The 12,058-nt window shown below is 37.3% G+C and overlaps 1 protein-coding gene across 2 annotated transcripts in view; it reads left to right on the forward strand.

The window, feature by feature from the left end:
- SRGAP2 (SLIT-ROBO Rho GTPase activating protein 2) overlaps positions 1-12,058 on the forward strand; it is a 109,554-nt gene that overhangs the window by 50,720 nt on the left and 46,776 nt on the right. For both annotated transcript variants that reach the window (XM_063451036.1, XM_063451028.1), the window contains one exon: positions 10,110-10,272. In XM_063451036.1, the coding sequence (XP_063307106.1) occupies positions 10,110-10,272 (163 nt within the window). The remainder of the gene's footprint in view (positions 1-10,109; positions 10,273-12,058) is intronic.

Genomic DNA, 12,058 nt, shown 5'->3' on the forward strand with positions numbered 1-12,058 from the left:
TTTAGATTATAAGTTTACTTCAGGGCACCATGATAACCTCACTGATTTGAAGTGGTTCTGGATGGCACGTGGAGTCTGCATGTGCAACATTTCGCATTGAAATGGATAAATCAAAAAACAAAACACTATCTATATCCACTATGTATTCTAACAAATTTTTCTTATTTTGACTTGTGAATTGTGAAACCATGTACTGCTATCAGGTTATTGTTGCCTACTAAATAAAAATGTTTCTGTGTCCTCACCCCCTCTCTATTCTGATGCCAAGCACTGGTGATCAAACAGATGATTTGCAATAATGGCATCTGTAATGGTTTTTGTGTGCTTTTGAATGTTTTGACATTACTTTGTATATTTTAAAATAATAATAATAAGAGTAACATTCTTAAACAAATGTTATTGAGAAATATTGGAAAATTGCTACTTGTGGAGTACGTTCTTCTTATCTATAATAATCAAGGCTGCTATTCATTGTGAAAAGGCCTGTCCTTCTGGCACTCTTTGCTGTCACAGGCCCCATAAGACATGTGTAGCATTGTGTGACAGTGTGATGTTGGTATTCTCTGTCAGTTATTGGTGGTGTACATGGGCAAAGTGAGTTGCAGGAATAAAGGAACCGGAGATATAAAAATATGTAGTGAAAGTGTGACCCATGTGGACAGGATGTAGCAGTAGGCTTGTGGAGGTGACACCAGCCAGGGAAAGCATTATGTTAGGGAAGGGGACAGGATATAATCCTATTGTTTGGGATGAGCTAGCAGGAGTAGCTTGCGTGTGAGACACCAGGCCACAGAACATGAAAAGACCGGATATGTGGGGGTTACAACTATTTTGGGGGTTAAAATAGTATTTGCTTTTTCTGCACATTTTGTCTTTCCTTTATACAGCAGATTGCTATTTGGTTAAAAAAAAAATTACAAATCAGATCAGATTTGCAGTTATGTCACCATTTTGTAAAGGAAATCTGACTTCAAGTGCTTTAGATGAGTTTTTAAAAAAAAAAAAAAAAAAAAAATGTTTTCCTTTCTAAAGCGTTTCTTAAAATGTATGCTTGAGCTGAAAAACGAAACTTACATTTTTTTATTTTTTTGGGGTATTTCTCAAAAACAGTGCTTCCCTTTTTTTGGTTTTGCTTGAGCATTAAACAAGAGAACTAAACCTAGTGAGTGGCATGCGGCAACAATCCAAAGTGTTACATGTCAAAGTGGACATTTATGCCTCGTTTCCACTGAGCGGATCGGTTCGGGTTGGTACAGTTTGGAAGGTTTAGAATGGACCAGCCCATTCTGGTGAGCGTTTCCACTGTAAGTCAGACCTTCAGGGCCATGCAGGGTTTAGAAAAAATGCTCTTCCTGTCCACCAATCAATGGATTGTATAGTAGTTCCGCCCTAACCGAACCGTTCCATTTTCTATGGCCCTACATCTGAAGCAGGACCCTGAATGGGTTGGTACGGTTCGCTTGTATGGACCACCCAAAATAGCGAACCGAACTGAAGCGAACCGATCCGCTCAGTGGAAACAAGGCATAAGTGATACCAGTTCTATTCGTTACCGCTATTTTTGTTTATAGTTTTTAACTCGAGATGTGTAGACTGTGATGAGACTAAAGCAATAATTTTGGGTATGGACTTCTATTTGGAAATACCAACAATATAATTTATATAAATGTACACTTTTTAATTTTTATAATTTATTAATCTTTTGTAGAAATATTATGGGGTTTAGAGATTACATGTTATCCATTATCTTGCAAGATTTTCACCCAATTAGATAAATTATTATTGTCAATACTTGCTTTATGTATAGCTGTAAGGGATCTGATGGCATTTCATGGAATGCAACTCCTCAGGAACGCCTCAGAATATACAAATCTTTGAATCTGAGACCCTGTTGGAATACCAGTGTCCAGAAAGACATTGATTTTCTTACACAACAGTAATTAGGTACCGCTTCCTCAGTTGTGTAGTTGTAAAACGCAACAGAAAAAAAAGTTGTATGTTTTGGGGTTTTGTTTTTTTCACAGTTAAAGCAGAAAAATATTTTGAGCATTTCATTAAAAATTTCTCTTTATGAAAAGCTCAAAGACTATGTTGGAATTTCACTGAAATTCCAATTCAGTCAAAAGATAAATTTTTACTTTGTCTTATGGTAAAATCCTACCATGACAAAATGTCATTGCCTGTGGGAATAAGGCATTTGATCATTTCCATGGAGGAACCCTCTTTCTTGAGGTGAAATGCCAGGAGCTACCGATTCGAACAGTGCCCCTCACGAGCCCCTGCATAGCCAATCTGACGACACAAGGCTTGCGGCCTACCTGGGACCGAGCCGTGGGGAGACGGATGCTCTCCGGGGCATCAGCGGTGCCAATTAGAACAATTAGAACACTGCGGTGAGAAACCTTCCAAGTTGTTAATAGGTGTTAAGAAGCTCCAGGGTGGTCTCTAGTTTGTGCGGTTGTTTGGTAATTTGAAGTGCTGCTTTGTACCACTTCAAAGGTTCAAATTGTTGCCATACATAGTAAAAGTATTTTCAACCAGGGTTTAACACAGGGGCCATAGTCACAGGGTAGGAGGCTGGCAAACAGGCCCCTCCAAAACAACAGTGGCAAGGGTACTTTCACCACATACACCAACTTTTATGACACTGCATTCTAAATACATTGACATTAATATATTGTTGGCAGCTATAACACCTTCCTCTCTTCTAGGAAGGATTTCCACAAGATTGTGGAGTGTTTCTGTGGGAATTTGTGTCCATTCATCCAGTAGAGCATTTGTGAGGTCAGGCACAAACAGGCAATCTCCGTTCTAGTTCATCCTAAAGGTATATGATGAGGCTGAGGTCACGGCTCTTTTTTTAGGCCAGTCAAGTTTTCCACACCAAACTCAACAACCATGTCTTTATGGATCTTGCGTTGTTCAGTGGGGCGCAGCATACTAGAATAGAAAAGGGCCTTCCCCAAACTGTTGCCACAAAGTTGGAAGCATATCATTGTCCAAAATGTCTTGGTATGCTGTAGCATTGTTTCCCTTCACGTGAAGTAAAGGGCCTAGCCCTGCCCCTGAAAAACGGCTCCATACCATTGTACCTCCTTCACCAAACTTTACAGCTGGCACAGTGGAGTCAGACCATGTTCTCCTGACATACGCCAAACCCAGACTCACCCATCAGACTGCCAAACAGAGGCGTGATTTGTCATTCCATAGAACATTGCTCCAGAGTCAATTGTACATGGTGATATGGAGCTTGCATGCAGCTGCTCAGCCATGGAAATGTATTCCATGACACTCCTGCCACACCGTTTGTGTGCTGATACTAATGCCAGTGGAAATTTGGAACTTCTCAGTTATGTAATCATCAGAGTGGTGGCGACTTTTACGCACCATACGCCTTGTCGACCCCACTCTGACTTTATGTGGACATCCGTTCGTTGCAGAGTTGCTGCTGTTTCTAAACACTTCCACTTTCCAATAATACCACTTATGGTTAACCGAGGAATATGTAGCAAGGATGACCTTTCTCGAACTGACTTGCTGCAAAGGTGTCCTATCACAGAACCACACCTGAATTCCCTGAGCTCTTCAGAACAACCCATTTTTTTGTCACAGATGTTTGTAAATGCAGATTGAATGGCTAGGTGCTTGATTTTTTTTTTACACCAGTGGCAATAGATCTGATTGGAACCTTAATTTAATAATTAAGACGTGTGCCCCAATACTTTTATCCATATAATGTAGGTTATCATAAGTCTAGAAAACTGGTTAAAGTGGTTGAACAAATGTGGTGTTTTTTGGGGTTGTTTTTTTTTTGCACTGGAAATATTTGGTCAAAGAACTGACAGTTGTGATAGATGGATGTTAGAAATGCATCCTAAGGCTTTCATTGCATTGCCTAATCTGCATCCTACAAATGACCTTAAATCCATTCTCTCAACAGTCAGAGTAAATCCCCGGCATTTTAATTCACTCTGCACTTGGTGTGGGGGTTGGAGACTATCACAGCCCTTTAACAGCAGGGAAACATTAATCCCCCCCCCCCCCCCAAGTACTCAGTGTGAACTTGGCCTTTAGTTGCCAGAAGGGAATTGAACTGTCTGTAACCCTTTCAAATCCAGAACCAATACGGGTGTCTTGATGAAAACTAAATCTTTTTTTGTTGTGTGCTTTGTTAAAATTTAAAACAATTGTAATAACAGACTGACATACTATTGCTTAAAGCAATTCTGACATTTTTTTTTCCCCTTTGGGTTGTCCGTTCCATAAGTTTCCTGTAACTTATTGATGATACTTCCTCTCTTTCCACTTGACTTTATATATTTTTTTTTTTCCAATACCTAGGGTCAGCCATTTTGTTCTTCTTTACCATAATGCCTGCTATTTGCACTTCTGTGGGGTTGATTTTACTGATGAATTGTGAGTAAATTTAATTAGCAATTGAAACAGAACCTTCCTTGAACATCTGCCTACTGTCAAGTTTTCTCTGACTGCTATACATTAGGCCCTACTTTTCATTGTGTTCTTATGAAATCTAGGACGCTCAGGGACACAATAGTTTCAACACCTTGAGCTATATAGAAGCAGATTGGATTAAAGTTCATTTAAAACTTTCCAGAAAGACACTAAGGTATTTTGGATCGGCTGTGTTATTGTCATGTGTGATAAAAGGAGCAGTATGACTTGTATATGGATTATGGTATTTTTCCAGTACACGTTACAAAGCATGGGCAACATGATTTGTGTTTGTAGGTGAGATTCTTAGCTAATTTTAGGCAATATGCGGCGTTTAGATTTTGATAAAGATGGCTGTATTAAAGGAACACTATAGGGTCAGGAACACAAACATGTATTCCTGACCCTATAGTGTTTAACCCACCATTTAGGTGGCCTGCCCCCTTAAAAGTTAATAAAACTCCCCTTATTTACAGTGCCGCATGGGACTGCTGGTGCTAACTCAGCCCCCTTGGTGACACCAGAATTGCCAATTTTTAGCCAAGCCAATGCTTTCCCATGGGGAATGCGTTGGATTGGATAAAATCGGCGGGGCCAAACACCATTATGGCCAATCAGCGCCTCCTCATAGAGATGCATTGAATCAATACATCTCTATGAGGAAAATTCAGCGTCCCCATGCAAAGCGTGGACACACTGATTGGCAGTGCTGTCTGCTGTGCAATGTGATGATTCATTTTTCTTTTAAATCTATATTTCATATTTATAGATGACCTCATAATCCAGTTGTGACCAGGCAAAGCAAGGGGCAAACTTTGAAAAGGAAGAGAAATAAAAAATGTTTTTTATTTATTTTTTCCCCATCCATTTTCCTCTTCTCTGTATGCTTTATTTATGCAGAATGCCAGGAGCAAATGTCACTTTGTAACAATGACTGAAGGAGAGCTAAGATGCACAATGGAGGTGTGATTTATTTGTATTTATTTATTTTACACTACACATATACATATTAGTTGAATGTAGAGATAAGTAAAAAATACTTTTTGAAAAATCCTGGGAAGTGGGGACAGTTCTCCTTAACTCTAACGTTAGGATTACAAACTTGCATTTTCAACGTTAGAGTGCTTATATACCACTATTACTATTACTTGTCTTATTTTCTCTGGCGCTCTGATCTCACTGTGGCTGCTGCTCCTTCTCTGGCTGAGATCGTTACTGATGACCTCAGCCTATTCCTAGGCTTCCTCTTAGGAGAGCTTTGGGAGACTAGTGCATATCTATAAGGAGTGGTCCTTTTAAGCACTGTAACAGCTTTGCACCATTGCAGGTCTATGGTGCAGACCTGAACATTCTAATGCTAATGAAAATAACTGATAACTGCAGCAATTTCTAAAAACAAATGGTAATGATCTCGTCTCACTGAGCCTCACCTGGCGGCTTTCACAATTGTTGCAAGCAGAAAACTGATATGCCAAGTGGTTTATTATTTGTTTATAAAATATTATACCAGGTAAAATACATTGAGATTCTCTTGTTTTCAGGTAGGGCTCTAGAATGCCTGACACTGGATTTTTCTCCTAAAACACACTTGTTATGTATTTTTATATTGCATAATTTTTAGGGTAAAGTTAGGACTTGGGTTAGGTATATAGTAGTGTTGGAATTAATGGATAGTGATATGTTGGGATCATGGGGAGGGCTTTACTGTCAGGATTGCACTTGGTCATACAAGTCCCACTGCTGCCTGTGATTAGTGGGATTTAGTTGTATTCCCAGTTCTGTCCAAGATTAGCCCCCCCAACCCCTGCTTCACAGGGACCCCTGAGTCGCCAGGTGCTCCCCAACCTCACGGCGGGTATCTGTGCATTATCTGTTCGTTATGGATAATTATAAGCCTATTCTTTCAATGGGACGATCTTGATTTTGAAATGCATACTGCACAGATGGTGACATCATTCATGCAATTACCCATAATGAACTGGGAATAATGCATGAATCATTCTAATCTAGGGTGGAATTCATACATCCGTATCCCACTCTACCCAAGAAAAGTGGAAGTTACACTCAGGCAACTGTTGGTCATTAAAATGCTAATCCCTGCACTTCCCTAACACTAACCCTTAAAGGAATGTGCCAGTGTTTTAAATAAATACATATAGTTTTTTTTTTAAACCTGGAAAGTTTTTGAAGTGCTTTAGTTTGACACAAACTAAAAATGTAATGTAATACAATAATTATTATACACATAATGATTAAGTATGGTATTGTGGTTTATTATGGGGAGGGGGAGAGGTGTGTATATATAGAGAGAAATCTGCAGCAATTAGAATTATTGTAATTATAGGAGTCTCAACTGAAAGAACAAAAAACCATCAAACCTCCTACATAGATCGTTATAGCTACAATTAATGTATTTCATTTGCAAGACCTTAATTAGCATCTTCATTGAAGTTCGTGCACGGTTATTTGAATTGGAGCAAATTGTGGCAAGTTAATGTGGAATCCCTAACCCTATTTTCTTTGAAAGCGTTCCTGTGAGGTGCGAAAGGTGAAAATAAAGTGGAAATATGTCGTCTGTTTTTGGATTATTATTTTTTTCTGTTTCTATGTATGTATGTATGTATGTATGTATTTCTTAAATACTTTCACAAGTGAAGAATGTGTTTGTTTGTAGAGCCACAAACCTGTTTAGAGCCACAGGCCATCCATGTTGCTTAAACTTGTTGGAAGTGCTTCCAACTTATTAGTAACATCATGGTAATTGCAAACAGTGGGGTGAGACTCAGAAGTAGCTGATCATTAGATAGATCATTGACACTTACATGTGCACAACTCTGCAGACATTTTAAGGACCACACAGCATATACACCTGGTGACACTGGAAAATGATCGGTTTTATTTATATGTAAATCTGTTGATGTAACTATATGGATTTGGAGGATACAACTGAAACACTACCCCCACAGAGCTAGCAATCTAATGACAGATGGTGGGTTTTCTTAAAGCTGTAATTGTTAATATTTATCAGTGTCCCTGCTGGAATGTAATTTATTTGTTTTAAGAAAAAAAAAAAAAAAGAGATGGTTTAACGTAATTAGGATCTTTGTTTATGCTGTACAAGAAAATAAGTAGAATTTTATTTAATGATCTCTCAGCTGTATATGACACTGCGGACACAGGATATAATATAGTAGATGTTTATTTAGAGGTTTTTATTGCGGTTTTTTTTTTGTGTGGTGTCTGTTACCTGAAAATGCTGGACTCATTATGCATACTTGATTATTGAAAGAAGCAAACACTCCTTTTAAAGCTGCTGCACAGAAAGAAAAAAACAAAACAAACACTCTTCAAATTTTGTTGGTTTTCCTGATCATGAACTCTAGAAGCTGTTAATTTTATCACTAGAACATAATCACTTTCTCCATGGATTGAAGTATTTTTTACGTCAGCCACTATAGTCGCTCAAGAGCTTTCTGTCATCAAAAATGACCTAGGTTTGCTTTTGTGCGTATTTTTTTTTTTTTTTTAAATCCCTCATCTCTTCTGTTTTTTTACTGATTGTATTATATTTTTCCAGAATATTTTCCTGGTGTCTTTTTTTTTTTTCTTTTTTTTATATTTTTTCTTTTTTGACTTGTCATACATTCTGAAATGTATTATTGATTATTATTAGTATTATTATTACTTGTAAATTAATGGGGGGGGGGAGGGGGGCAAGGTGACCAGGTGTCAAGCAGTTTTGTTTTGTGTATTTAACAGGGCCCACTTTACCTTTTTGTATTGGTCTGTCTTTTTCGGCAGTTGTGCAATGCCGCATAATTTGTTAGCGCTTTATAAATGCCAAAATTAATTTAAAAATGTCTAAATCCAGTTAAAATAATCCAAACTAACATTTGATGACCTTGGGCACTGTGGGTATTTAGCATCATCTGTGTATCTGAAAAAATATTCCCCCCTCCCCCGTACAGATTGCTGATGGCTACATAACAAATCCGTTTCTGATACGATGACAATGTGCTCGCCCTCTACACAGATATATATATATATTATTCTTTTTAAAAAAAATTGTGTATATATCCATAACTGACACTCACTGTTTGAAAAATGTGATGCATTAATGATTGCTTCCTCCACACAAAAACTAAATAAATATAACATATAACATATAACACAAATGTAACATTTAAGTGATACCTTGATTTAAACCTGCTAAAATAATTAGTTGGCAATGTTGTATTCAAATGTAACTATGTAAAAAAATGGTTGTGATATTCTGCTTGCTATGTTAAATCTTAGTTTGCAATTGTTATTTTATATATTGTTATTTTATATATATATGTGTGTGTGTGTGTGTGTGTGTGTGTGCGCGCGCTCCAGTAACCTTGATGTTCATCAAGCATAAAATGTTGAGATTCTTTACTAGTTGCCTAACATCATGGCCAGATTTGCCAATCGTCGGATTTATTAAATTTTTGTTGGAATTTTACTATTTGTTAATTATTAATTGTAATTTTCATTTGTGGAGCTATATTTGTACTTGAGCATCCTCCAAATCATGGAGCAAGCAACAGATTCATGTATTTTTTATTTTTGTGGGGCGGGGGTGTAGAATATACTATTTTTAATTTATTCTTTAAAATTCTGAATCTACAGGCACCTGAGTTGTAATTTCTAGCATAGCTCCCCCTATGTTACCTTGTCTTGTGATGGGCTTATAACAATTTTTGTTTTTTGCTGAATTTGCAATAAACAAAGGAAAATAAATCATGACAGGGAACCTCCTTGTACCATAACCTGTGCAAGGAGTCTAGATTATCTAGCACTTCTTTATTGGTAAAAACATTTTTTATTTTACTGAAACTATTTTCACATTGTTACTGTATATGTGGAATTAGGGGTGATTCAATATTGAATACACTGTAGTTAGGGAGAATCTGTAACCAACTCTGCTTCTGCTCCTATGTAGCAATTTCATTAGAGATGTCTGCTCCTTACTGAATCGCCTTGCTTGGGGATGCTTCCCCAAGTGGAGTAAACCTCCTCGGGAACGTTGCTTCATTGTCAGCGTCTAAATGGAGTGACTTCATCCTGTACTCCCTAGCCAAAACTAGCCTTGCCCATTTAGAGAACCATAGTGTCTGCGCTGTGCTTGCTCTGAGTGGAGAGCAGAAGATTCTCCAGTGGAAGGTCTCTTCTGCTATTATTAAATTGTCAAAAATTTTTTTAATGTTTTGACATATATTATATGACAAAGAATTGATTGACAGGTGGGAGAAAAAACTATTTTTAAATTTGTTGGTCTCCCAATTTATACATTTGCTAGCAAAATTGCTATAACAATGTATAGATGGAATTGAATGCCCTTTTGAAAGAGCTAAAGTTTTATTGAGCCATTGCGTGTGTGTGTACTTTTTATTAAAGAAATGTTCTGCTACTGATGGAGAACCAGTACCCTTTTAGTGACTTCTGTACCCTTTTTCTTTCAGTTTCTTTGGTTCTTAACAGATCAATCAAAGACTGATTGTATGTAATTGCTAAAATTTCAGTCTGTTGATTACATAATTGAAATGAACAGTTTGTGTTTTTTTTTTTTTTTTTTTTTTAAATGTTCTGTAGAGTGAGTTTCCCACTGATTGGTTATTTTTGACTGCCTGCAGGAAAGAACAGAATGTGCTATCTCCTGTGAATTGTTGGAACCTGCTGCTCACCCAGGTGAAACGTGAGAGCCGTAACCATGCAACCTTGAGCGACATCTACCTGAACAACATCATCCCGCGGTTTGGTCAGATTGGAGAGGACTCTGGGCGACTTTTCAAAAAGGTGAGAGACCAACTTCAAATTATTTGTTAAGAAAAAGTTGAGAGATCCGCGTCCAGCCATGGACAGAATAGTGTCTTGGTGTGTGGGTTTCTTTATATCACTATTCATATTTTCAGATGCCAGGACAGGGATTGACAGATTGAAAGCTTTTATTACCATGACAACCGCAAAAAATATTTTCCATGGCTTTAAAATTCTCAAGCAGATACATAGTGGATGTGCTTTACTTTGCTTACCAAATCTGATTGATTTTATTTATAGGAGGGGGGGGGGGGGGGGGAGGAATCTCCCCAAATTTTCACAGCACAATGGTGCTGTAGTTGTTCTGCTAACTATAGTGTCCCTTTGAATATATTTGTATGTCCACTCTGTGCCATTGCAGAAGGTAGATGTAAGTGTGGTGTAGTTTGTATCTGTGATTGGCAATCTTTTCCACAATGATCGGTTTAACCATTTAACGTTACTTTATTTTTTTTTTAATTTATTGTAAATATTTTTTCATTTATAATGCCCTATTGGAGACTATTCACTTGCCCCTCCACCTTTAATTGTACTAAACACCCTGTAAAATAAGTTACCTTGAATTCAGTGCCGGGTGAAGTTCTCCTCGCTGCCTTTCATCACCCATACGTCATCACTGTTTTTCTATTTGTGGTACAATCAAATGCTTCTCGTAGAGATTTGTTTACTCTGGTCGTTGTAAGTGCATGCACGTACTCTAAGCCAAGGAGTGTAGGGAGTGATGGGTGGGCAAAGGTAGTGATTAGAGGTGATTGAAATAATAGACTGTGTGAAGGAGCAGAGGGGTTGAAGAAGGAAGGGAGACCCCGGCACAAAAGTACAGAGATCTCTGTATGTATCTTCTAAAAGCCACAGTTGTCGTCATCAAGTGACCCTTTAAGATTGTTTTTAACATGTATAGTAGTTTGCAAACATCCACATTACAACTATTAGGGGTCCTTGTTCACACAGAATATAATATATGCAAGCAGAAAATCTAAAATATTTATTGTTATTTATATATTTTATAGTAATTTGACTAATGTATAGATGATAGATATAGATATATATCTCAATCATGTTGTTTTTGTATTTAAAAAAAAAAAAAATTGTGCAAAAATCGAAAGATATTTACCCAATGGTCTTTTAAACTTCTCAAATTCTAGGTCAAACTGATTCTTCCCGTGCGTGCAGTGCCAGGTTACAACTGGTTACCTATTTCTCATGTAGCGGGACTGACAGACGATACAATGTTCCCAATCCATTCACACACTTACTAATTTCTATTTTCTTCTGACTTTATTCACCTGCATCCACCTAGATCTCCTTTTTTTCTGTCTATTCTCTATATATGCATACCAGACACTGATTTATGTGAGTAATAGGCACATGCCAACCAAACAGTGGAACAGGGAGCAAATAAAAGGATCAACGAGGTACTCCCAAATTCCTTATATTGGTACTTGATTAAGGGCTACAAAGGCAATGATTTGTTTGCTTTTGCAGTCAGAATTTTTTTTTTTTAAATCATGATTTGTTTGCTTTTGCAGTCAGAATTTTTTTTTTTTTAATCTTAATATTTTTTTTTTATATTTATATTTTTTACATTTTATTGAAATGCGCAAGGTTTTCTGCAAAGACTTACAAAGGTGGTGAAAAGGTTGTATATAGCATTTTAGTCTGTATTTTTTTTTTTTAAATGGTATTTAATCCCATAGACTCCAGTTTGACCACTCTCCTAAATGGGTATCCAGCAGCTTTGATTGTTATCTAGGGTACAGCATGG

The sequence above is a fragment of the Pelobates fuscus genome, chromosome 1 (assembly GCF_036172605.1).
Source record: "Pelobates fuscus isolate aPelFus1 chromosome 1, aPelFus1.pri, whole genome shotgun sequence".
In the NCBI taxonomy this organism is placed as follows: Eukaryota; Metazoa; Chordata; class Amphibia; order Anura; family Pelobatidae; genus Pelobates; species Pelobates fuscus.